Raw genomic sequence first — 27,766 nt, 5'->3', positions numbered from 1 at the left:
CTCTTCTCTTCTCTTCTCTTCTCTTCTCTTCTCTTCTCTTCTCTTCTCTTCTCTTCTCTTCTCTTCTCTTCTCTTCTCTTCTTTCATTCCAACCAGCTCTTGTACTGGGAGGAGAGCTGAAGTACACCCTTCTCATACCGTTTGTGATGTTTTTACACTTACACCTCCTTTCACCACACTAAGACAGTCTTAGCTGATGCATTTGTTCAGTGTGGAGAGAAGTAATTATGAATCTTCAATCATCTTTTTTTTTAATTCTCTGAACCTTTTAAAATTCAACTCCACCCCTTCCGATTCATATTTTTGATCAGTGTCTTATTTTTGCAGGTATTGATTTTAGAACACGTTTTCTAACAACTCTTCTACAATAAGATCTTCTGTGCTAACTATACCACAGCCAGCATATTCCAGGAACAGGGAAAAGCCTCCCTTTCTTCCATGCCCATATTCAACTTTGATGTGGCTAGAGAACAGGATCACCATCTGTAATATTTGCCTATCAAGCACAGCAGTTAAGTGTGCTGATAACACCAGTATGGAATGTACATCAAAGGAAGATTTCAATAAATAGGTGGGATATTGGTTCGTTGGGTTGTTTTGATTGGTATGAAATTTCTGTGTAGGTTTTCAAATGACAATCAAGTTCTCAGTCAACTAATTTAATCCAATTAATAAAAGAAAGAATTACAAGAGAAGGCTGCTTAGCCCTAGCATAAAATCCAAACACAATACCAGGACAAGGAGAGAAGAACAAGTCTATCAGATAAAGTGCAATGTGAACTTCCTCACATGGATATCATTCTATGGGGCAGATACATCTCCTTATCTGCACTATAAAAAAAACCAGCCTGTGGGGGTTGTCTCCTATGTATTTACAGTGCCCATCACCAATTAAATGCTGTAAGAAAATTTCAGACAAGGAGCAGGAAAAACTCTCCTCCTTTTAACTTTGTCTCTTCTAACATCTTTTAAAGAGATGGCTTTTCCTGAGATCAGCACTGTTTGTTCTTTCCCACTGAGTTCTCTCAGTGGGGATTTGATAGAAATATTACAAAGTCACTCTTAAATGAAAAAAGCACATCTAATCATAATTCTCACACTCCTTCTACTACTATTGGTCACAATCTGATTCTCATTTCTTTAGCCACCTATGTGAACATTGCTTGTTTATTCAGTACTGGTAACAAATTAACAAATAAGCTATTCATCAATAACACAAGGTACACAACTGGTTACAGCCATTCAGCTAGTACCACACGGGTGTCATTTGACTTGGCCAGATTTTCAGCACAATTTTCCTCAAATAACTGATTTTATCAGTAACTGATAAAGCTAGTAACTGTGTTCTTTAGCTAAGGCAGTAATGGCAGTGGTGCAAGATCAAAATATGCAAGTTTAGCATGCTGTGGATCAGACTTCTGGGGGCTTCTGAAATATATTTCACTTATTTGCAGAGTAAGGACCTAGTTAAATTGTGGGGAAATTAGGCCCAATAATATATACCTCCATGAAATGTGTTGGCACCTGCTATAAGCAGAAGACGCTGTTCAGACATTTTCTTTGGCAACTAGAAGATATGAAAAGTTTTAGACATTTTGCATACTATTTATGGCATTTTTTCTTCCTCCTTTAGTTTATGAACTTTGCCACACCCTTTGGGAGAATAATGGACTGAAAATATGTCTGCATTATGACTAAGGTTATCTTAGCATTCAAAAAATGCATATGAAAAAGCTCTGACAGTGCTCCTTCCTGTATTCAGAAAGGTGTGGTTAAAAAAAGATTGCATGCCTTATTTTAACTGGTTGAAAGGATTTCCCCAGGATCAGCAACCTACAATAACTAAAGGTAATGGCTTGGATGGCAAAAGTTATTCCATAAAACACAGCATTATCTCTGGTGCATTACAGTATTTCATATCAGACTTCATGAAATGCTGTACTCACTTTGGCAGTAACTTAATCTAGTGAAAGTGTTTTTAAGTTCTTCTGTTTCTGCACAACAGTTGTTGCTACATAATATTAAAAATAAGTCTTATGTCTACCGATTTTAATCAAGTGATAAGATGCTGAGAAACTACAACATAAAAAGAAAAATGTGAATCCCATACTTAATATCTAAATATTCATTTTGACAGTAGTGAGGCCAATATTTGTATGCCATAGTAAAAGGGCTGTAGCATTATTATTTCTCCAGTGACTATTTAAACTTTCAGGAGGTAGAAAACTACAGGTAATTGTGTTCCCTCACACAAAAAATTATCACTCAGTGGTTAAGGTAGTCTGCTGCTAAAAATAAGCTGTTATCAAAAGGAGGAATGATTTGAACTGCGGTTTAGTCATATGCTAAGTGATCCAATTGGTAAGCTGTTGCTTTCTTGATCTGTTCTTTGAGAGAGTTAGGTGTGTGTTGTTAAAGAGCACAGTTGGCTGTCTCAAATTCTGTAGGGCCTCAGAAGGAACTTGCCATAAGATAAGCCACCACAGTGGGCACAGAAAGGAGGAATTTGAGACAGGACAGCCCCAGTTCCAGGCCTGGCAGAGGCAAGATCTGGTTAGCACATCCTGGTTAAAGGGTCTGAACAAAAATTATCACCATGGCAAATGAAAAGAAGCGATGGCTCATACACATATCATTGGTCAAACAAGGATCATCCCAGTATGGGACAGATAGCATCTGTGACCACCAATGGCCACCAGGATCCCCCCAGATATGTCTCTGTGGATACCTGGAACTTGGGCTGTATAAAGGTGGTACTGTTGTCTGCGTGTTGGAGGGTAAATTACTTGGCTGTAGAATGCACTAAATTTTAGGGCTTGACAGGCTTCAGTGATCTCAGGTCTAGGGGAAGGTTAACAAAGCTTGGGAAGAAAAATGTATCACTGATTGGAGACACAAAGAATGCAGAGTTTACAGACTACAAGGACATTTGGCAGAACTCCAAGTTAAGAAGAAACTAGTAAATACAATTCACAGGAGGAGATCATGTCCACTGACTAATAACCCACTGACCCAAGAAACCCACCAACTCCAGAAAAATACTGGGCATGCAGACTAATTAGCTTCAGAATCGAGGGAACCATTTAACCAATAGAAGATAGAATACTAATTAATAAGAGATGTAAAAATAGTGAAAAGTTCCCCCCCCCCCATCCCCCTGTCCCCCTCACTTCTTTTCTATTTCTTTCTATCACTATCCCATGCTCATTGTTCAAATAAATCTATTATTGTACTTGGGCATGTGGTCTCATCTGCACCTAAACTTGGGCAGAGGCATCTCTGAATCATTGGATTGTAACAGCATGAGCCTCGTATGTGAATTAGATTTGAGCATGAAGGAAAGAACAAAGTTGTTACAAAGTACCACAGGCACTGGGCACTGCCAGTAGCTGCCCTTCGCAAGGCAGCCCAGGACATTGCTTACCTAGCTTTAAAACCCATATCCTAGTAGGAGCCAGGCAGCCCATGAAGGAAGAGGCTTTCCATCTCACATTAGATCATTAGTATATTTTATTTTAAGAAGTTTATCTAGGAGCAGGAGGACAAGAATCTTCAGGGGGAAATTATAATGTTAGAATAACCTTCCCACAGGAAAAAGTCGTACTTCTGATATTTCCCTCTCCTCTGTGCTGCAGCCATGAATGCTTCTAGGATTCATAGAGACATTCATAATCTGGTTCTGAGTCACACATACCTCTTGGTAAAGGTGTACCCATAGGCAATATATTCCCTTGGTCAATTATTTTTACCATAGTGAAAAGTAACTGTATAAATAGGTAGCACAGGTTCTGACCATCATCTTATTTTATGTAGGGCTGGACTAGGAATTTAGGGAGGAGCGTACCTTGTGCTATTCACCTTCAAGAGGAAGATGTCACCCTATGCATGAGCATCACTTCATTTTCTATTTGCTGCACTGGGCTCTTTTTTGCACAAGTGACCCCTTCCTTTTTGACTTAACCTGTTGAAGTGCTATCTACATACACAGGTGAGCTTACACTAAGCTTAAGCAAGAAAAACGTGCAGGTGGCACAGATGCAGAACCTACCTCCCTGATAAAGATTACACTAAACAGCTGTATCAGTCTGCTCAATGCTCCCTAGCAGCTGGGCACCATCCACTGCCTACATCTATCTATATGTTTCAGAGTGTTTAGTTTTAGTCATCTTTTGACATGAGCTCTATTGAACACAATTATATTTGGAGAAATCAAGGCAAATTAATAGGACCATACTAGTTAACTCAGTAGGAGTAGGATCTGGACCTGAGCAATATCCCCTCTTTGTCCATACTATTATCATGTACACTCCTTGGCACAGTATTGTTCATGCTAATTTTCCATCTCTGAATAAAGACTTAGGCATGGACAGAAGCTTTGGACTGCTTCCAGTAGGATGTGGATGAGGCCACACAATTCTTTTTGAAAGACAACTTTAGTGATACAGGTAAAGAACATGCTGTGCTCCTTGTCCTCTGGCCAGATACTGGGTTTTGGTATGTTTCACTTAATAACATAAATGTAGCTGCTTTATCCTATCATGAAACTAAAAAAATTGAACATTATTTGCTAGACTGTCTTCAAATCTTCTGGACATACCAGTTATACAATATTATAACCCATAACATCACAGTTAACCAGTCCTCCTTGGGAAGTCTGAAGTATTACAGGAATTCTCTTTCAGAGGACTGAATGTATGAAGAAAATGTAGTTATTCAGTAACATATTCCTCCCTTTATGGGAGGAGTTACAGAATCATATTTATCCAAAAATTGTCTTCAAAAATGAGTCACTGCTCATTCCCAGCTCTGTGTTGTGAATCTACATAAAAACTCAATGGAGCTAGGCTACATTTCGCTATTTTCATGATGCCATGAAAATAAAGGTCTTATAAACCTTAACAAATATGTGGAGATAGCACAATATTTTGTGGTATGTTTTGTACTGAGAAATGGAAAAACAACAAAGATTGGCAAGAAAATCATGTAGAGAAAAATACATTTTACTAGCAATCAGGGGACATAGACTTTTTAGAAAAGCGTATAAGCTGAAGCTAAGAACACTGAATGCAGTCATCTTCAGAAAACTGTGAGAGTTGGGAAGTATAGTAATGTATTGCCACTCTAGGGTGCTATAAGCATTTGACTTTAATAACACTGAATAAACCATTTAAATCTAAATTACGGCACTTCTGAAATACTTATGCTCAGTTTTCTGCCAGTGCTACTCTATTTTAAAAGACAACATCCCCTATTGGTAGTTTCTTAGCAGGCATTGTGCAAATTCCTTGGATGGCAAATAAGCCTCCATTGTAGATGAGGTATTTAAAATGAGACTGCTTGAAATGTCCTCCAAACTGTGTTAAAAATCTACAATGCCAGAGATAGTGGCCTCTGATTACTGATCACTAATGTGTCCCTATTGCTGGTTATTAATAAAGGATAAAGAGGATTTATTGTAGGGAGGAATTCTAAGATATGTCTTGTTTTCTATCATAAATCATGACAGGCCACACACTGTGCTAAATCAAGCTATCAGAATGATTTTGATGGGGTTATATCCAGTTATATAAGCCTAGGATGTTGGCAGCTATATTTGTATCTGTTCTTCAGAGAACTTCCTCTTTTCTTCTTGAGAGAATGACAAGCAAAACCTGAGTATTTACTTAAGTCCCACCAAGTAGATTATTGATAGATAAATACGATACAAGTCACTTTTTGCAGCAAAGCACCTTACTGTTGAACTAAAAAGAAAAAAAAAAAGTCCTTGAAATGTGATAAATCAATAGTAATACTTGGCCCAATGTAATGATCAGCTAAATCACATACTCAATTGATAGTCATCAGTTGTCAAAACAACTTGTTTGTATTTTTTGCACTGCTCTTTCCTGACACTATGGAAAAATCTGTGTCTAGAATACTGTCTGTCCATGCTTCAATTTGGAGGTTTTCTTAACAGCAAGAAAGGCAGTAAGGGAGATATAATTCAAGTTCTGAAATAGCCTGAGAAATTACATTTTGCTGTATTTCACTTCTATCCTTCCTTCAATTTAATATGGACCTTGTACTAGAGAAATAAAAGAAAAATGAAACCTGACAGCAGAGCAGTTCACACACTCTGGGCATGGCTGGATTTTGTGAGTGTTACTTGTTATACTGAGATCCAGAGGCAAAGTTTGAGTTCCTCTGAATTTCTGGAAGCTGAATTTCTTTACAGCATGGGAAGTTTTTTCATGGAAAATAGCTATGGGTCATTTTCACTATTATGGTCATGCTGAAACTGTTCAATTCCTGATGAACAGCACTGCATCATATATTCTTTATTCATAGGGAAAACGCTTGCATGTGGTTACAATACAGAAAAGGAGACAGACTTTATCAGTAAGTCAGATTTGCTTTAGTCGAAAAAAAAGATGAAATTATTTTTTACAGATTTGAAATATTAAGTAGTCAGCATACCTAACACGAAAAATTCACCATCCAATTAATATACTCATTGTCACAGACCAGTCACTAAAAGACAGCTGGCCTGCTTTATTCCTAGGCTGAGGTCAGCACCATTGTTGGAATTTCATATATATGCATCTTCCTATAGACTGTCTATTCTGTCACATCAAACACCAAAGACTTAGCAAGGACTTCCTTAGTGTAAGCCTTGGGCTTCTTTTGGGTAGCAGAACTGGCCTGTTCTGTTCTATAGTTTCTTCTCTGTGTTCAAAGGCCATAAATACAGGAAAATATCAATTTAACTTCTCCAGACTGTATTGTTTGCATCTCTATTTGTGTTTCTCAAACACTTTGGCTAAAGAAGGCAGTGTTGTGAGACAGGTTAAGTGTATTTCTGCTTTACAAATGGGGTTTGTCTGGTTGAATGGAAAATGATAACAAATTCATATCAGGTAGCAGCTGAATTATGAAAGAAAAATGTTTCAAAAAAGAAGATATTCCTAGCCTCACGTTTTATTATAAATAAAAGCTAGATGTCCATTTCAAATTAAAGTGTATGTAGATTTTTTTAAAGCTAATTCCCATTTAATGCTAATTCCTTGTTTCTTATGAGGAAAGACATCTGTTTCATATGGGAGGAAACCAAACTCTCAAAATGTCTCAAAATATCTGTAAAGAGATGTATTCACAGACATTTCTTCTTGATTGCAAAAAGATAAACACATAATACCTGAAAATTCTAGGACTGCCGTAAGTATTTTTGACTTTAAGGGACACAGAACTTGAAATGTACAAAATTTAGAAATGTATGTGTGCTTGTATTCATTAATTCTGAGATTTGTGGTAGTTAGTAGTTTATACGTGGTATTTTCTTGCCTGCAGCTCTGCTTCATCAGCTGTATTATATCAGATAGAACCAATGTTTGGAGAATAGCTTCATATTACTAAGTACCAAGCCTATGAAAAGGTAACAATGAACAACAATACAGGCAATTACTAGAGTTAATTAATGTCAGTTTGCTTTTTCTGAGTTGAAAGAAATTCTTAATTTTCACAAAAGACAATAGAACTACAGGTTGGCCAGCATCTTGCTAGACAACCTCTCACATATTTCATTATATATTTCACTACAAAAGTTCCCCAAATACAAAATAAGGTGGACTTGTATAAGATATATTAAAAACAACCTCTGTACCTTAAACAGAAGTATGGAGCTGTATACAGTGTTCCTATAAGAAAAGTATTAATTTCATACTATTGTATTTACTAATATTAAGGCAGTTCTTAGCCTATGAACTTATCTGCAGCCATTTTAAAGAAAGAAAACAAGTAAACACAAGTTCTTCCCTCCTTTGTTTATTGCTGGCAGTACCGAAGGAGAATGCAAATGTGCAGAGATAAGAAAGACTTGCAACAAGTTCTCGTGTGGGAGGGATTTCCCCCCAGATCTTTTGCCTCTGCCCACATACCCAAATGGTGCAAATACTTAACTCAGATCAGATTCCATTGTGTGTTCTCCACGTAACACTTCTGCAGAACTTTGGTGAAATACGTTGTTACTTCACGTTCACCCGTGTAAATACCTGCAATTCTGTAGCTGAGAGGCAGCCCTACAGCTCTGCAACATGTATTTCTGTGGAAAATCCAAATGACTCTAGTATATTTTTCCAAATGGTAATTGCTTGGTTTTCTGTTTAAAGGTCTGTGAAGGCAGTTCATTTTGTGAAACCCAACCCTACTGCACTTGAAAAGAACAGCAACCAGAGGAGGATAACAACTCACCCGTACTCTTAATTGATCTGGTATTTCTACGAGGTGCCACCCTTTTCCACACCTCCTGCCTCCTCCTTAAGTGACTCAGCCTCTGAAGGAGAAATCTCGACTTTTCAGACAGCTGGATGGGGAAGAACAGTTCAGCTCTCTGTCTGCTTTGATTGTGCCTCCCTTCCAGGCTGACTAACCACACTGAGCCACGCTAGGACACTAACTTCTACCATACCTAGGTAAGGATGTTTACTGTGCTGGTTTTATGCTGTTCCCTACCACATAGGGAAACTCCTGCATTTTCAATGTTCTGTGATTTCTTAATGTCCAGTTCAGGATGCCATTTCAAAGGATCTGATTTTCAAGAAGGATGGAGAACTTGACTATGAAAATGCAGCTCCAAAAGTTATACAGTTTAGGCGTTCAGACTCCCTGGACCTTTCTGACTTCTTCTGTCCATACTGTCTTAATTATTTTATTATTCACATTCTATTGCTAGTTGTATTTTATTCTAGTGATAATTCTCTGATGATAAATTCACTGTTCAGACCACTTTTCATGAGTGGCTGTTTTAATGTCATTTTTGGTCTTTGGTTCATTTTACTGCTTGTTTTCTTCTTTATCTGGAATTTTTATCTAAAATTAATGAGTATTTACTCTTTTCTCATTTTCTTGAATTATCTTTTAGTTATTATTTTGGAAAAAAACCAAAACCCAAAACATTCCCTTTCATTTTCACCTTCGAAAAAATACCTATTCTACTTTAATGCAAGGACTTATCTATATAATGACTTGAACACATGTATAAATAGGAAGGGTTCTTCATCAAAAACCCAGTGAATTGAATGACAGAGCTGAATAAAGAAAACTAAAATTATTACCCCATTTTCTACACTCTATAAAAAACCCCCAAAATTTACAACTGAATGTGTATTTCTAATTTGAAAACACATACAGATTTGGATTGTGATTTGGTTGATTTTACATTAGTGACAGTTCCAAAGCTTCTTTCAAAACAGAATCTCCTCCGCCCACGTCCTGAAAAACCAGTTTTGAGAGCTCTTTCAGCTACAAATAAGTGAATGATTGCTGTCATACATTCACATGTTCTCTAGTCCTACCTTACCTGTTTTCTTTCTTACACAAATACACATTATTTCTATTTTCTGTGTAAACTCTTTTCTGTTTTATTAGTTCTGTGGACAAAATGCTAGAGTAAAATATTTATTTAAACACAATGTATTATTTCCAGAAGTACACAAATGTATTATATGGCTATTGCTCTGATGTGTAAAAAAAAAAATTTCCTGAAAAAAAAAATCTGTTAAGGAATACATTTTTGTGATTGTTTAATGTCTGTAAAATAAATGTAGTAATTTTCTAATGTAGTTTTCACACACACAGAAAAGACTAATTACCAAACCAACAGAATCATGTTACTGGCAGCAATTGTGTAGGGAAGAAATTAGAGCATCGGTTATACATATAGATCTGCACCTGACAGAAAAGGCCTTTAAGGCTATTTTAAGAGAACATATTCTTTTCTGCAGTAACAAGTTTGGATGTATGAAGGACTGCACAGCCTTGAATGGTTCTGACTGTGATGGTGATTTGCAAAACAGCCTTTATCTTCAATCAGGAGATTCTTATTTGAGTGTAAGTATAGTCAGGTAGATCTGGCAGGCCCAGCCACAGCACTGTTATGTGAGGGAAGAAAGGATGGATATAGACAACAGCAAAATTGGTATTGACTTCCAAACCAGAAAAATTTTACCTCACACACACTTGCGGGTGCCTGTCTAGAAGAAGAGATGTAATTATGTGTGTCCCCAGTGTCTTAGTTATAGGGCTTGGACATCTTTATCCTGGATCAAGTCAGAATTACTTAATTCAGTTGATTGCTCACACTATATTTAAGAGAAATGATGGAGGAATTAATGAAGTTTGCTGACTTGAAAGTTGTTAACTGAAAGCAAGGAAACAGTGTTGGGTGTTTCATAATTGTAATTAAGATCAAATGTTTTAATCAAATGTGCTTTTCTTTAAACTGTCATATTCTCCACATTCAGGTCACATAAATGAATGATAAGCCACACACTATAGAATTAAGATTAAGAGTTACAAGAAAAACCAAAGCAAAACAAAAAGTAGAGCTGAAGTAAGTCTTCAGTTCTAATGGAATAATTCTAAAATTTTGAGCTCTGGTTGCTCACAAGAGGCTGACTGTTCAGCTTATTTCAGAGCAGAATGGCCTTCAAGAAGATGAAATTTTGGTGGCAAGCTTCATATTTGGGATAAAGAAAGAACAAAGTATATGCCTATTTTCTTTTTCATGTGGCAAATATTAGATGCTTTTAAAAAGCTGGAACTTGGTCATGTAGCAAACAGTAGCCAGCAAGATGTGACTGTGTAGAGCCATATATGAAACCCATTTGTTCAGCTGGTGTTTCATGTGGACACGCCAATCTCAGCAACTTGTCTGCAACTTAGGTTTAGCAATACAGCATGAGAAGCTGGATGACAGGAAAATTCTGAAACATTCCTTTTGTTAAATCAGTTGTTCAGCTACCACTGTTTCAATCACCCAGTTAATAATAAAAGGAAATGCAACATTTTTGGCATTTGCACTTGGCAATGCTTCATATGAAAAACCTCACTATAAAAACAAATATTTACAAATATTTTGACTTTTAAGAGAATAAGGTGTATCTCTCTGACACTCCTTCAACATTTACTGTGCTGAATTCTTTATTTTACAGTGTGATGATAATGCAGAGGCCTCTTGCCTTTAAGCTGTGGAAATTAATATTGTTTTATTAGAAGCAATATACATATCAACTGACTACTTATGGTCTTAATCACTGTCATAGCTAGAAGCCAAAGAACAAAAATATTTTTTGTTGGAACTAGTTCCGTCTGATGTGGAAAACATGAATCTTAAAGGAAATGCTTCTATTATTATGTATTTTTTTTAAATACAGCAATGCATATGTGTGAAGCCTAATCACATAGCTACAGCCAAGAGCAGAAGTATGGCAAAAGGACTCTGTAATGGAGGAATGGGTGTGTTCAGATGATCTGAAAACTAGAAGGTCTAGCTTTCAGAATTTAGAGGCAGGCCTGAGGTATTCTGCTAATCAGTCACTGCAGGAGATGAAAAGGAGATGTAGAAGTGTAAATATAGGTATTTGTGATAAAAATAGTGTTGGAGACTTGTGCTGCTTGTGGAGTAATTTTTTGCCAGGTTAGATGGACTTCTGACTTTCCCTGAAGTAATGTCTGAAGTTTTTTCTGACTTTCTTGGGATTATGTTTGAATTTCCCACAAAATGTGTGAGGGTCTGAATCTAGGATTGGCATGTCATTAAACCATTTGGGAGCTGCTCACTGGACTGGCCAGGGCAGTTTTAATTTTTGTTTAGAGTTTCCTGACGCTGTTTTTAAATTCAAATTACACTGGAGTTGCATTCCTGTTTGTTTTTGTTTTGCATTCCAGCTGAGTTGTTTTGCTTTGGTGGTTGGGATCTTATTAAGAATGTCTGAACATAATTTACTACTACAGCATAGTATAGAAAGCTATAACCCTGCTTTCTCACAGTCTCATTTACAAAGTTAAAAACTTTTTTTTATCTCCCTATGGTCTGAAGATGAGCCTGTATGAATAATGTGACAGTTCCAGATCTTTATGAGCTGATATTTTTAAACTAATGTGATCCTCCTAATCTCTTGTCCCTTTTCAAAGGGACTCCCCTTTTCAAATACACAGATGCAAACACACACCAAGCTCAAAATAGCGAAGGCCTAGGAAAAATGCTTTGATGAGCTCCATTCTGCCTTTTTATGCAAGATTCTTTTCATTTCTAAGTCCTAAAATTTAAATCTCACTCTGATGATTCTTGATTGTCTGTGCTACAGATTAAAGTAATTTTTTTTTAATTTGTATTTTAAATTTTAATGGATTAATCTTTGATATAAAACTTGAAAGCTCAGAGGTAAGAAAAAAGCCTTAAGGACAAAATGTCATTATTCTGTAGGACTAAAATTCCTGGGTTTGAAATTTCAGAATACCTGACACATTTTCAGTCCTGACTGGAAAAGGGAGTGTACCTGTTTCTTATATTCATTTATTTATATTACTTTTGGGTTGGGAGACTGTGCAGCAGTTTATTCTGGATGCTGTACACACGTGCAACAGAAATATCGTTTTGCCATAAAAATATTAAAAAAAATAATTCAGGATGAGAAAAAACACAGTTTTAATTAAATGTTGGAGGATGAAAGAAAACACATTGGACTCTCATGCATACAAGAGGAATTGCAAACCTCTTTATAGTTGCTTTTCATTTGGTTTAATTTTCACAAAAGAAGTCTCCTTTTTCAAAGTTTTATGATTCATTTCCCTTAGAAAATGGCTTAAAAAGTACTTAATAGAAAATAAATCCAAAATCTTTCTATACAAACTACTACTTGAGATGAAGAAGTGCCAGTTCTCATTGCTTTAAAATATACTGAAATATCAAACTTTCTGTTATCCTGGGACTGACTACATCAGATACCCAGCTGTACCTAAGCTGAAAAAGTAAATCAGAGACTTCTCTATCATCCTGAGACAGTTCAGGAAAATTTATAGTGAAAGGGGTAACTATCTAAAAAACCTAATTGCTTGATAACCTACCTGAACAGTTTCTAGGAAATTCAGTTCACATATGCTTGAAACCTTATATAAATATTTTTAAAAGGTATTTTATAACCTATTGCAATATATATATATATATATAAGGCTCACCATAGCCCTGAGCATATTTTTATTGTGTTGGAACCAGATATAACAGTCACAGGTTTTCTACACATCCTGTGCCAACGCTTGCTCGATACCAACAACTAAGGTTAAAAAAAAAGGAATGCAGATAGGAGCCTTTCAAAATGCCTGAATTTTAAACTCTACAGAATATTTGAAATTTCAGAACTGGTTAAGACACATGCAGACTTTAGACTCCAGTATTAGTTTTATATCTTTACTTTTTAAAAAGAACTCTAGTTTTTTAATGCTTCTTTTTGTTTGCTTGCTTGTTTGTTTATGTTAGGATATTTTTGTGAGGTTTCTTTTGGTTTGTTTTTTTGGGGGGGGACAACTTGGGATTCTCTTTATGTTTTTTGTTGTGTTTTGGCGTTTTATTTTTTGGTTTTTTAATAATAAGCTTTTTTCATTGTTGGGCAGCAAAAGCATGGAAAAGAAAAATCTGCTCTAAGTGCATTGTGGCATCCACAATGTTTTATTGTCAGAGTAAGCATTATTCTTAAGCTTCTGCCAGAATGCAAAATCTACACCTTCCATTAGTAAAGAAACAGCCACAGGCCTTGGCGTCTCCACTCTATTTTAGGTGTGTGAGCAATACACTTTATGTCTGCAAAAAGAAAAAAAGGATAGCCGTGTCATCCAGAGAACCAGGAATGTTTCTGATTTTTAAGGACTGCTTCTGTCACAGAAACAGTTTCCTGGTGCTTCTGTAAATTTTAGCAGACTGACAATGGAGCTGGTTATGAGCTTTCCAGCAAAATATCATTTTCTTGGAAAATGCTGCTTTACAAAATGGAATCCATTTGCTAAAGAGGGTCAGTTTTGGCCAAACTCTTAAGTCAATGTAAGCATTTGGGGCTTCTTTAACTTAAGGGGGAATTTTATGTCCTCAAAATGTCATTATGTTCTGCTTGATGCTTTCCCTAGCAAAGCCGGTATTCACAGTCCAGTTTCAAAGCAAAACATGAAATCTTTTGAATGGCCCAACTCCCAAAACTCACAGATAATGTGTGTGGGGTTTGTTTATTTGTTTGTTTGTTTTTTAATCATCAGTGTTGGAGGCTTTTGACCTGATTCGAAATAAGGGAAGAAGTCAGTGACTGGAAAACTGTAGCAGGGCAGCAGAACTGCGTGTTTCTGTCCTGGCCCTCTGTATTAGCTGCTGAATCTGAGAGAGCCGTCAGCAGGGCTGGATGAGCTCACCTGTGCTCCAGGTGCTGTGCCAGGGACTGATACCGTCTTCCCAGGAAGCTTATCACCTCAACCCATCCTTCAGTACTCCTGAAGGCTCTCACCGCACCCACTGCCCTCAGAAAGGAGCTCCCAGCAGGGAAGGGGCCGTGTGACAGGCAGAGGGGCAGGGCAGGAATGCACATCCTTGTCACCAGGCGGGGAAAAGCCACCAGATTCACTCTGAGAAGGGCTGCCGTGAGCCATTCCAGCCTGTCACACTAAACTTGTACAAGGAGATGATAGAAGCGAACAACAAACTTGACCTGTCTTTAGGGCTGATTCCAAATCTCTCTGTCAACGCTCACTTCCCTTTTTTTTTTTTTTTGTCATGTTTACTTTTAGACTCCCGCAGAAGGACGGAACAATCCCGCGGAACAAATGTCAGCTTTCAGCATACGGAAACAGTCTCCTCACCAAAGCGGTAATAACTGAGTCTCCTCCATTTCCTGCTCCAGGGGCGCTTGCAGGCTGAGGCGCGGCCTCCCTCCTGTCCAGGCCTCTCCATGGCCCAGGCGCAGCTCCCTCCCTCAGGGGGCAGTGGCAGGAGGGTGATTAGAGCCACTGCGGCCCTCTTCAGATGCCAAACTATCGGTTTTGTGCACCACCTGTGACTGGCAGGGATTCAGGCCAGGACATCTCCCCGGACAGCAGAGTGTGGTGGTGCGGGAAAGGTGGTGTGGGTTGGGAAAACCGCAGGAGCAGGGTGGCTGCAAGGGCAGTGGGAAGATCCACTGGTCTCAGCACCGTCTCTTTGACTCGCACAGGGAAAATGAGAAGAAATCGAGGAAAAGTAGAACGGGGGAAGGAGAGAGAAAAGCTGTTTAATCATTGTCTGATGGGATTGTTTACTCCTCTGGAGGAATAAAACTCGAGGAGGGCTGGGATTTGCTTTCTATGCAGAGAAATAACCAGTGGCAAACTAGAAACGTGATGAAATTTTCCATTTCCCTTAGCCTCAAAAAGATTTCTGTAGACTGAGAGGTTTTGAGATGTATGAGGACCTGGTTCAGGTGGGATGTAGCAGGCTTAAGTGCACCAAAATTGATGTAGCCACAGCAGGGAGCTGCTTGGCTCTACTGTATTGAGGACATAAATATTTGTTGTCAGATAGAGACAGGGATGAGCTGGATCTGCCTGTGCTCATGTGACCTAATCTGTTGTATCAGATCTATGTTTAATTTTTTAGCTGAAGCTCAGAAGAAAATTCATTAGGCCAGAAATGAGTACTGTTCTGCCAGCCCAGGGCCTCAGGCATTAGCAGATTGCTTGCTAATCTGCTAAACACTTGTGAAGTGTTTCTTGTGGCAATAAAACAATATATATTCCCTGTCTACCACCTTTATACAAGATTTCATGAAACATTCTTTGCACTTCTCCATTTAAAAAGCCACAATTTCTGAGAAATCCAAGTGATTTTTGACAACCCACTGGAGCTATTCAGGCAAGCCTTTGGATGCCTTTGTTTTTTTGAAGTCTTTAAAGTCAGATTTTAATAAATATTTTTAAGAGAAAAACTAGTGCAATTGGCAGTGAACAAGCTGATGCAGAATTCATGCAGTGAGGATAGATTAGTTTTTGTTAATCTACTGTGATTGTCAGCTCATTTTTGCAAAAAAACATTTTTCCTGTTCCTGGTCATTTGTCAAATGGCTAGATCTATGCTGCTTAAAAAGAAGAAAAGCCAAACCTGGGTATCAAGGCCAAGAGACAGAAGCACACATCTGTGCTATCACAGCCATGGTTTCTAAAACATCTGCCACTTCTCCAGCATCTCAATCTTGAAGAGAACAAGTCCAACGCAGAATCAGAGAACCTTTGCGACTTGGCAACATCAGTGATGAGTCTAAACCTTTCATTCCTTCTCTTTCACTGGGCAGTATGGACATACCTACAGGGAATTGAAACAGGCACAGTTTGAATTACAGAGATATATTCATTTTTAGACTGAATTTTATCTCTTTTTACGGATCTCTTTTTATTTTTTTAACAGAATTTTATCTCTACCAGCTTTTACAAAAATATTTAAAAATACACTCTTGGCTGTTGTCACTTAAATATTTTGGTGCTTTATTACTATTTGGTCTTCCACTCACTATAGCTATTTGTCATTTTTAATGCTGTCACTACAGATGAAGTTCTTGTATTAAATGCAAGGAGCACATTTTCTTATAATCAGAGTGGAATGCCAAAACACAGCTCTGACAAATGACATGTTACTTACTGTGTCTGTTTTCTCTGGAGTGTGTTTCTACACACAATGTTTACAGTGTAATTACTGAACACCAGATAGTGATGTCTCCTGAAATTTGAAAATCCTTTTGCCTGAATGCTCAGAGAACGAGGAATTAATGGAGAAAACCGTGAGGATCTTTAGAAGAAAACACAAGATCCACTGTATTTTTCATCTTTTTTTATTATTATTATTTTTATTAATTGATTGTATCAACAAAGATTTTCAAATTTAATATTTCACCTTCTCTGTAATATTTGTGGCAAATATAGCAATTAAAAGATGGAATTTCTATTCAGTCTGAACTTCTATCTTTTCATTTTAATAGCCCATGTTACAATGTCACATCAGTATTTCGTCTTGCCTCAAACAGGCTGATGATATATAGGTGTAGGTGGACTGAGAATACCGAACAATAATTGTTGCATATTTTTGATTGCAAAAAGGGCCAAAATCCTCATGAAAAAATTAAAAGATATAAACATTGGCTTTCTAATACAGAGAAGAATCCAAATTCTCCTAAATTAAGTGAATATCACACTGTTACAACATTCACACAATATATATAACCAATGAACTAAATATCAGCCTTGTTGGAAAAAGTTATTTTAAGTTGTTTTCAAAAATAAGTAAGGCTTCCATGTTTGTTCAGCATGTCAGTCTGTATCTCCCAATAATCTTTGAAACTAATTTTAGTTGAATTTGATGTGAAAGTATTGCTCTAATTAAGGTTCAGTAAGACTAACTAACTGACTAGAAAAGAGACTCTCTTCATTCAGCCTTTGAGGAAAAAGTTTCAGAGGGAATCCAACTCTGAGAAATATGGAAATCCACATATTTTGAGTTGGGTGTAGTTGGAGGGCCAAGTGGTCACCTCAAGATTAGCCTTGGTTTAAAATCTGTATCCTATCATACATCTGCAAATACAAAACCCACAGACAACACCCCAGGAAACAGGAGTCATTAGTTTGACTTTTCTGGGATTATTGTGGTATGCAAATATCGTAATTCCTTTATCGGATCTGTGAAATGTGTTTACATTAGAAACATGTGAAGCAGTTTCATAATAAGGATGAAACTGTATTTAGTTTGCTAAGCTGGGCTTCTGCAGGCCCTTCAAGGTGAAGCTACAAACTTTTCAAGAAGCAATCTGGATTAAACAAGTGTGATAACTGAAAATTCAATCAGTATTAAATTTTTACCTATTTCAACCTATGTAATAGTACTTTAGGTTTACAAAGTTTTTCTACATGTTCATTTTTAAGACATGTTTCTCTAAATTTTCAGATAAGAAGAGCCCCTCTGTTGCAATTAAAAGCAGACAACAGGCTACTCATGATATTAACAAACGACGGACCCTTTTGCAAGATAACAGCTGGATAAAGAAGAGGCCTGAGGAGGAAAGGTAAGAAAAATATTAAATGCATTTCTTCCATACTTAAGTATGCCATGTACCTTTGCATGGAAAGTCTACTTTTCCATGGATGGTATCAGCCAAAATTAGGGGAATTCAATCGAATAACTCATTTATTTATCTTTGAGAGGTATTTATTCCTTTTTGGAAGTATTGGTTTGCTGAATAGTCACTGACTGTTCTTCATTATGACTTTTGAGTGCTGGGTATTTCGTGAAGTTCTGCCCTACAAATAAAATCCCACATTTCACTTGTCTAGGTTGCAAGACTATGATCTTCTTCTTTCTATAACCAAGATTGTAAATCTTGCCAAGTTCTTTTAAGGAGCCTAAGTCAGAATCAGTTTAGATTTACTTTAATGTAAACCAGGATTTAAATTACAGCAGAAACAATGTCTTGGGACCATGTTATCATTATCTGGTCCATGAACAGCTTGTAGGAAGAGATAATTCTTACTCCAAAATGTCTGGAGTTTTCTACTGCAGAGTTCTGCAGTTGGTGCAGTTACAGTGGTAGTGGGCAGGTGTGAAACCTGATTGAAGACAGAAATCTTTTGCCAAGAAAAAGTTATTTATTTTTAATACTCATTGTTTTTCTTTTGCTTTAAGTGCTGATGAAAACTACGGAAGGGCTGTGCTTAACCAATACAAATCCCAAGATAGCCTACACAGGTATGGTAGAGTATCTAAAGACCTTTCCAATTTTATTACCAAAGAAAACTGGATATCCTTTCACTATGTCATGAACAAAGCAAAGAACTTGTTTTGTTCAGTTTTAATCTATACATATTTTCACTGTAAATCTGACTCCGATGTCAATAATTGGTCACTGCAGTGGATCCAGGGTTAGATCTGTTGACACCTGGATGGTGTAAAACCGTGTATGATACCTTAATCTGAGACATAGTTACTCTCTTATTAATGATGAATTGTTTAATAAAATCAATGACCAAAGTGGCATTTCTAAATTTTTTATTGCAGTAGCACAAATGAAAAGGAAGATCAGAAAGCTGTACTTGGACGATACAGATCTGACACCACCTTGGACAGGTATGGCTTTTTTCTGGAGGGATTGTACACTGTGATTGTCATACCTGTGAGAGGTCTTAAAAATGAAAGCATGAATTAAGTCAGTGCTGACCATGCTTGTGTTTGCAGATTCTTTCTGTGTTGCATCTTCAAAATCCAGCCACCATTAACATCTGGTATCCAGAACTTACTGAGTCTATGAGAACCAACACTTAAATGCATGCTGTGGGAAAAGTGCACTTTATTTAGTTGAGTTTTACCACTGGTATTTTATTTTATGATCCTTAATTCTCTTGTAGGAAACAATGTGAAATTGTTACATAAAATTTGCCATCTCCACAGGAGTTTGAAAAAGAATAGGCCAGAGACCTGTGCAGTATCATCACCCTGCCTATTCTTCTACTGCCCAGTGAATCCTGTTATGTTGGTTCACTCATCATGAGGAAGCCATTCTATAAGTTCAATTTACCTGTTGCTCTTCTTTGTATCTTTTCTGTTTCCATATTGTTTTTTTTGGTCTGGGAATCCAAATCTCCATGTAGGCATTTAAGACGGTGCACACCTTGTATATACACAGAGGAGTAATAACAGTGATTACTGTTTCATTTGCAGTTCCTCCCCGTGTACTTCGTAACACTGAGTTTCCTCATTGAGTTTTAATTTTCACAATGTTATTTATATAATTCCAAGATTTATTTTCTGAGTGATAATTGCAGGTTTAGAGATCAATAGTTTCTCTTGGCAGGCATTACGTTGCATCCAAGAAAAGTGAATGTCATCTGCCATTTTAGAAATCTGACATGTTAGCAGATGACTTCTGAAAAGCTTTGCCAGTTGCTGTTTGTTTTGACTACCATGAAGTACTGACATTGGCAAGCAGCGTCATCCCACTCTCCTTTTTCCTAGATAATTCATGAATGTGTGGAAGAACACAGCTTTTATACAGATCTCTCCTGTCACTCTGGAAACTTGCCATTTCTTTCTAGTCTTTGTTTCTTACATTTTAACCAGTTTTTTCTCTATTACCCATGTGAGATCAGTTTACTTAAAAACAGACTTCTGTGAAGATTTTTGGAAATCCAAGTAGCATGTATCACCTTTGTTGCACTTATCCAGATGGCCACTTACTTCAAAACAATTTTTAAAGGTTGATTTTCATGCCTCGAACCCTGATTGCTAATTTAGAAGTCACAGGAGAAATCTACAGGGTCACTGAGGAGCTCTGTTCTTTTGTACTCTATATCTTTTTGGTTTATGCTGAGATCTTAAAGTCTCTGAATTATTTCAGGTTGTAAGCTATCTTTGTCTTTTCATACAAAAATATCTAACATAAAAGGTTCAATATCTGCAACTGATGACAAAGTATACCAAAAAAGGATTTTAGGTGGAGAACATCCTTCCCAGAGGAAGCAGAAGTATTATTAGGAACTAACTAACTATTTATCAAAAGAGGAGAGAAACCTTACAAGTGAGGTAGGGATAAAAATTACATTGCTATTTTTCCATGTACTAAATGATTCTAAGCCCAGAAGAGCTTCCAGAAACACAAAATCTTAACTGCATCTATAGCCATTAGATTTGGGTAGATGAGACTGAAGCAATTTACATACTTTCATGTTTTGCTTTATTAATAATAGAATACTTTGGAAAGATAGAAATTAGTAGGAAAGGATCAGAGGGCAAACCAGAAACCATTGCAGTGTGTGGTATGAACCTGCTTTGCATATCTCAAACAGTACATGCATCATTTTACTGATGTGAAGAAACTACAATGGAACCAGAACAAAAAAATTAAAGGGGAAAGTGAGAAAGGATGGAATAGCTTTCATATGAGAAATGTCTGAAAAAACAAACATCCTCAGCTTGGAAAAGAATGATATGGGGAAACTGAGTAATGAAAACATATTTTCTGTTTGTTGCACCGTAAGAATGAAGACTATAAATGTTTGGATAATTGAGAAAAAATAATGAAACACAGAGAGAGAGAGAGAGGAAGAAAGAAAGAAAGAAGAGGAAAGGAAAGAGAAAAGGAAAGAGAAAAGGAAAGAGAAAAGGAAAGAAAAAAGAAAATAAAAGGAAACAGGGAAGAGAAGAGAAGAGAAGAGAAGAGAAGAGAAGAGAAGAGAAGAGAAGAGAAGAGAAGAGAAGAGAAGAGAAGAGATAAAAAGAACATTTATTTTTCCTTTAATGTGTATATTAATTGTAGGAGTCACCACCACAAGATACTGTGGAGATCAGAAATTTAACTTGGTTCAGATAAACATACATGTGTAAATGGACCATTGATCCAGGGATGTCTGTTGGATACAGCGTTGTGGATGTGAACAGAGGATATTCTTTGATTTCTTAAAAGAAGCGTGAAAGTTATACAAGGAGAAGTTAACATAATGCTTACCTTTCTTTCACTTTTTTTCAAAAAAGTTTCTACTACATTGGGCAGAAATGGAGCAGGATGCCAGATCGAACCCTTAAGGCCTTATAATGAGAAAAAAACAAAACAATGTAAAGCATTGCGCTGGAATTTTGAAAATACGCGATGAAATGTGAAAGAAATGCTGGTTCACTGGCGAGTGAGGAATGAGAGGGAACGCTCGAGTTTGCATCTGTAGGAATAGCAGCAGGGTTAGTGAGACCTCTAGTGACCTTCCCAGCAACTGTAGCTGCTGTCACAGTCACAAGCTTCCCTGATAGGAGAGGACTCTTTGCAAAACTGCATTCAAGATCTGCAAAAGACACAGAGCACACCTGGTGCAGATTGTGTCCCAGAACTCCCTGGAAGGCTTTTCGTTAAATACAGCAATATTCTGTGCTTCTTGAAGGCAGGATACAAAATATTTTGTATGTAACATCAGATTATAGTTCTAGGAGTAGTTGTTTTGCATCTATAGCTTCAGTTAATAGATGAGAATAAAGAAATAATTTAAAAAAAATTATATATAAGTTGTAGCTCAAGATGTGTGGCATCTGATTTAATCAAATATTTAAGACCAAATCTAATCAGATAAAATATTTAATAACCCTCTCAACCTCTATTTGTCCTCTATTTCAATGTATATCACTTTCAGCTTTTCAGAGTCCTCCAGTTCTTACTAAAGAATATTCCATATATAGGAAGTAAGCTGGAATAAAATAAGAACCTAATCTGCTTCAGTTATGATGGCTTCATGTGTTTTCTGTGAAAATTTTGAAGAGCTTTAGGCAACAACTATAGAATCCACAAAGGGCTTGAAAAATCATGTGGTTGTTTCTTCATGTAAATTTCATGGCTCAATGAAATCAGTTCAAACACAAAGAATCCAAATTCTTTGATACAAGTTACTCCTGTACTCCCACGCTTTGCCAGGGATTTTGCTCTAGATTATTTTCACATCACATTGAACTATTAAATCTATAAATAAGACTGTTGCATCTCTAGAAATGGTGAGACAGAGAAAAAGACAATGTGTGTACTGCTTGAGTGAACATGGCTTTCTTTCTGTGCTAATTTTTTACTTTCTGAGGTATTTTGAGCTAATTTAAAGGAGTTGTAATAAATTATTAGCAACAGTGAGGCTTAATACAGTATTATTGTTTGAACATCATCTTGGAAAACTCTTTTTCAGTGAGCTACTTAGAGTCTTCAGATAATAATGCACTAAATTTATATAATTTCAGCTTCTATTATCTACCTTTTGTGATACTGAGATATTTGTGGTACTGGGATATCAGTACACAGGGCAAAATGATACTCCATATTTTAATTTTATTGAAAATGGATTTCTAAAAAAAAATAGAGTGTGTATTATAAATAATTCCTGTGTTTCTGACAGAATTCCAGCTGGAAGTGATATTGATAAAATCAATAAGTCCCCAACTCTGAACCATAAACAAAACAACAGGTATGAATTTCAGAATCTGTATCATCTAAGTATTATGTGTTATTATTTATCATGTATCATTTATCATGCATTACTATCTCATTGTTATATATTACCATAACTTTAGAATTCATGTACATACCAAGATTATACAGAGAAATTATTTGTATGGCATATGGCCTGGTGTATGCTTCATTTGACCACCTGACCTCTGGAACGTAGGCATCTATATTTAAATTATCATAGACTCTTTTTATAGTTGGTGAGGAGAAAAAAAAAATCATTAAAATAAGAACAATTCTCCTTAAAGAAAATTTTCAATTTCTCCACACAGTTTAAAAGGGAGACCAGCTCAGATTACACATTTACTCAGCATAATGATTATTTAATAATTACGGTATTTTAAATACAAAAAAGGAGAAAGAATAAGAGTATTTTGAAAAACATAGGTATGTTCTAGAGCTGTAGATTTATCTGCATAATATCTACCAAATATAATACATAATTCTGAGGAAGGATAATGAAAAAATTCTATTATTGCTTTCAGTGGAAAATGCTGTTGTACATTGCTGATTTTTGCAGTGGAAACTTTTTTTTTGTCAGAAGACCAATCTATTGATTAAACAGTTTTAATTTAAAATAAATTAGCATAACATTGTTGATACATTTTTTAAAAGTTGCTATAATTCAGAGGTGGCCACCCTATACATGTCAAATAATTCCACAACACTGAAGAATTATTTTCTAAAAAACTTACACCTATTCCCTGATTGAGATTTTCATTTAAGAAAGGAAATTCAGAAGATCTCAGCCACCATATTTGTAAATGCAAAGGGACAAATACAGCGCTTTGTGCTTTCATCAGTGTCAGTAGAATTCTGTCAGTAATAAATTACACAGAACATAGTTTCTAGAGAGCACAGCAATTAAAAGTCATCTTGTGGAGAATTGAGCTATTAGTCTGAAGAGCAAATCAGTATCTCTGGCATTTAAAGTTCAACTGAGGTCACTCTTTCAAATTATAATTTTGCACCACTATGTTGTAAATCATGGTGATGATGACACATGAAACATCATATAAATTGGATTTTATGGGGTTTTTTTTGAGAATGTTTTTTAACAGACCAACAATTAATTCTGAATGGGACTTAAAAGAGATTTAAATTGAATATATTTTTTCCTGCCAGAGAGCAAAATGATTTGTAAAGTGCTATTCTTCAATTACTGTTATTATGAATTGCCAATTACTATCATTAAGAATTGCAGAGGATAAGAATATAACTTATGATAAATTTTATGAGAAATCACTGCCTTGGTTTTATATATGTCAGTTTTACAAGCATATCATAACACAAAGCATTCTAATTGAACAAGAAACAAAATTTAAAGTAAGAAAATGAAAGATATTATTATTAGTGTTTGGAGACTAAAGTGTACATATGGAAGTCAAGATTTTAAGTCAGAAGTGACTTTGGATATCAAGTAAAAATGCAGCTGTCTAAACATCAGAACCCCTTAAGGTCTCCTACATCTTGTGTCCTTTGAGGTATACAAACATAGTTACAGCATTTACCATACACTTTTGTATCATTCTGATAGCAGAAATATGATATTTTTTTAAGATAATTTAAAATTATACTCTTTCTGAAGATTAACTCACTAAGCATATTTCCTAACAGACAATCTTGGACTCCTAATGCAGTATCCACAAACATTGCAGTCACTTCTCCAATCAAGAAAAAGAGGTATTCATTACCACCACTGCTTGGTTGCCAGGGGGTATATTGTGTTAAGCCTCAGTAATGTATCACAATTGTGTTAAAAAAATTACCAACTTTCTCCTCCAGCACACTCAAACTCCTCAACAAGCTTCAAGAATCAAACTTTTAGATCCTCTTGTATTTTTCCATGGGATTTACAAGTTTTGTCTCTGTAGAGCCAGTTATATGAGCCTGGTGGAGGTGGCACAATGGGTGCTAACACTTGGCTGCAGCCCCCAACTCAGCTGGTGTACTCATTTTCAGTGTCCAGTTTTAAAGCATTGTAGCTTACTGTAATTGTGAAATCTTTGATGCCAAACTTGACCCTGTGCTGTTGCAGTGCGTATGAATCACACAGTTTTCTGAATGATACACAGCTCCCTTTAAAAATCTGGATTTCAGATAGCTAAGCAAGAATAAAAACAGGGTGTAGAACTAAATCCATTTTTAATTTAAAAGCTACAGCTGGTGATAGCCATACTTTTCTGCATCCTTCCCAGCAAAAATTCTATTCATTCATGATTTTCTATTTCATATTTAATGCAGAAAAATGTGATCAGTAGAATAATGAATGTAGAAAGGAAAATGTCATCGAATTTATATCAACAGACCTGTTTAGAGGAAGTTTATGATGTTTTCAGTCCAGTAGTTCTCTTCAGGCTCTTGGAAGATATGGAAGGCCATCAATACATTGCACTGCTTCTGGTGTAATTGTTTTTACCTCACAAACAATTGCTGGATTGATAGTTTTGAGGGTAAAAATAAAAACAAACAAAAAAGGAACTGAAAGTGCTTGTGCTCTTTATGTGATCTCTAAAAGCCTGATTGTGTTTCTTGTGTTGACACTTGATACTCTTTGTGCATTTTATCTGGTTGTCCTTTCCATGAATGATCCATTTATTTGTACCACTCAGATTGCAAAAAAGACCACCTAGCATCCCAAAATACATTTTTCAAAATAAATAAAAATACTGTATTGTTTTCTTTTCTATTCAGTTTTCTATAAATGTGGTCTAAAAAGTATCAATGTGCAGTCTTTGAAAATACTGGTAATTTAAGAAAAGTTCTAGGTATTTTTACATCAATTTTATTCCAGCATTCACAGTATTCTGTTCAGGACCAGAGCATTAAACTAATACTGAAAAAAATATTTATTAAAATTTACAGGCAATCTTGGATGCCTCCCCCAGTTTCGAGTAGTAAGACTCCGACAGAAACAGTGGAAAGCCAAGGGTGCGTATCAGTGATCGCTGGTTATTTCCTAACTTGGCTAGAGCTAATTTTGGGAGCAAGAGAGCAGGGCAGTTCTTTGATGGACTGAGTTTGATGCAGAAGATGCCATGCAAAGAGAAAGCATCCCGTGCCTAAGTACTTGTTTGGACTCTTGGCAACTTGATGCCCAGCATTGACTGGGGCCTGAGTATATGAAGTGCCGGCAGCCTGAGGTAACGAGTGTTCCCAAAATTTTTCTATCATGCTTGCAATTCTTTCTTCATGCTTTCACTTTGGACTATTCCAATTAATTCTCCTCAAGGTAAATGTGCTGTAGAGAGACTGACCTCAGGGCAGGGATCTGTCGGTGTCATTTGGGTTCGCAGTCAGGGGCTCACCCTTGGCCCTTTTGGGTATCACTGTGAGCAAAACTTCAAAATCTACTAAGTCCCCTGTCAGCAAAGTATCCAAGAGCAAACAATCAGACTAAAGTTACCTGCAGATGGATGTTTGATTTTTATTTCTGAAGTTGTGGTTGTTTTCTGGCAGAATACAAAGAGAACAGGGAACATTTCTTGTGGTTTTATCAAAAAGCAGAATATGGATGGTTTAAAATTTTAATAAATAAACCTTCATGATACTCTTTGCTTATGTCCACTATTTTCTGCAGCATGGCTTTCTGCTTCCCTAGTTTTAATCTGGGAGACTTCCAACATGAGTCTCATGTGCAGCAATGATGAAAATGAAATGAAACAGAAATGAATGGATACACTGTGATGTTAGATATAGGCCTTGGTGGACTATTGCCCAGGGAGTTTATGGAATGTCTGGCACTGGAAGACTTAAAACCAAGTTTAGCAATTATTTTTAATCTTATTCTGTGTTTATTATCCTCTGTCTGTTTGGCCAAGATTCAAAGTCACTCTCCACTCGGCAGAAAGACAGCTTAGAGATGTTAGTTTATTTTCTTTGAAGTCGGTCCTTACTAGATGTTCTCAATGTGCCAACTGAGAAGAACTTATGTGCCTTCATTTTAATATCTTGCTAAATTAATGGTAATTTTGAAAGCTTGGGTTAATGCTCTATATGGCATCCACCCAGCTTCTAGTAGCAAGCCAGAATTCCTGTATTCTTCTCAACACTAATTATCCAGTTACTCTTCCAGTCTCAGAGTTCAGAGAAGACTGAAAACAGGCATATTCTTTCTGAAGCTTTCACAACCCTTCCTGGATCCTATAACAACGCCGCCATCATGAACAGCTGTTTAAAAAGTGATGGGCATTTAATGATTACTCAGTTTAGCTTTTAAAAGTGGTTTGAAGATGTGAAAGCTATTCCAAATTGTGAATATTACAATAACTAAAAATAGTTATCAAAGGAAAGGTTTTTACTTGCCTGTGAGTTTTAGGAAATAAAGTGCCATGCATAGATGCTAATAAGCACAGTTTCTAAAGGTCACTATCAGTCTTAAAGACTGAGCAAAGAGCTATGTCAGCTGTGTCTTTTCTTCACATTTGAGAATGGCTGACTGCTCTGCTGTCCTCAGGAAGGGAGTCCAGCAATCATGGGTATGTGGGTTTTCTTGGTCATGGTTATTTATATACTTCCGTGATTCTGAGATGTAATTCTAGCCTTTTATAGTTAAACATGATATATAAACTTCCAGAGTTCTTTGCCTCAGTTCCCACTGATTAAACACACTTTACAGAACACTTGAAAGAAATTGTAGTTGGAGCTAAGACTATAAGCAGCTCACTGTATTTGAGTTTTATGGTTGTGGATTGTGTGCTGAAAACAAAACACTATTAATCAAAGTGATTAACTGGAGAATGTTAATTGAAGAATGATTGTCTTAGTGACATGAAGATTATGGTTTAAATTTAGTATTACGCTACTTGAGTTAAACATATATTCTACATTTAAAAAAATATATTATTTTGGAAGGAAGGGAAAGTAAAAGTAATTGCTGTTGATTGATCTAAATCTTGCAAAGTGCTTCAATACTAGCGTTTTGCTAAATGTTTACT

At 36.4% G+C, this 27,766-nt stretch overlaps 1 protein-coding gene and 1 long non-coding RNA gene across 3 annotated transcripts in view; one reads left to right on the top strand and one right to left on the bottom strand.

The window, feature by feature from the left end:
- Nucleotides 1–25,678, bottom strand: part of LOC107211717 — a 39,264-nt gene extending 13,586 nt beyond the window's left edge. For both annotated transcript variants that reach the window (XR_004497363.1, XR_001524284.2), the window contains exons 1-3: nt 25,139–25,678; nt 21,306–21,385; nt 15,926–16,126 (exon numbers count right to left, since the gene is read on the bottom strand). This is a non-coding gene — a long non-coding RNA (uncharacterized LOC107211717). The remainder of the gene's footprint in view (nt 1–15,925; nt 16,127–21,305; nt 21,386–25,138) is intronic.
- SCEL (sciellin) overlaps nt 8,136–27,766 on the top strand; it is a 46,455-nt gene continuing 26,824 nt past the window's right edge. The window contains exons 1-8 of the mRNA XM_033514181.1: nt 8,136–8,447; nt 14,581–14,659; nt 17,756–17,873; nt 18,491–18,553; nt 18,863–18,931; nt 22,720–22,788; nt 24,447–24,512; nt 25,695–25,760. Coding sequence (XP_033370072.1) covers nt 14,617–14,659; nt 17,756–17,873; nt 18,491–18,553; nt 18,863–18,931; nt 22,720–22,788; nt 24,447–24,512; nt 25,695–25,760 — 494 coding nt within the window. The 5' untranslated portion in view covers nt 8,136–8,447; nt 14,581–14,616. The remainder of the gene's footprint in view (nt 8,448–14,580; nt 14,660–17,755; nt 17,874–18,490; nt 18,554–18,862; nt 18,932–22,719; nt 22,789–24,446; nt 24,513–25,694; nt 25,761–27,766) is intronic.

Source organism: Parus major, chromosome 1, assembly GCF_001522545.3.
Source record: "Parus major isolate Abel chromosome 1, Parus_major1.1, whole genome shotgun sequence".
Taxonomy (NCBI): Eukaryota; Metazoa; Chordata; class Aves; order Passeriformes; family Paridae; genus Parus; species Parus major.
Note: the sequence above shows the minus strand (reverse complement) of the source record. Positions and strands in the feature narration are given on the sequence as shown.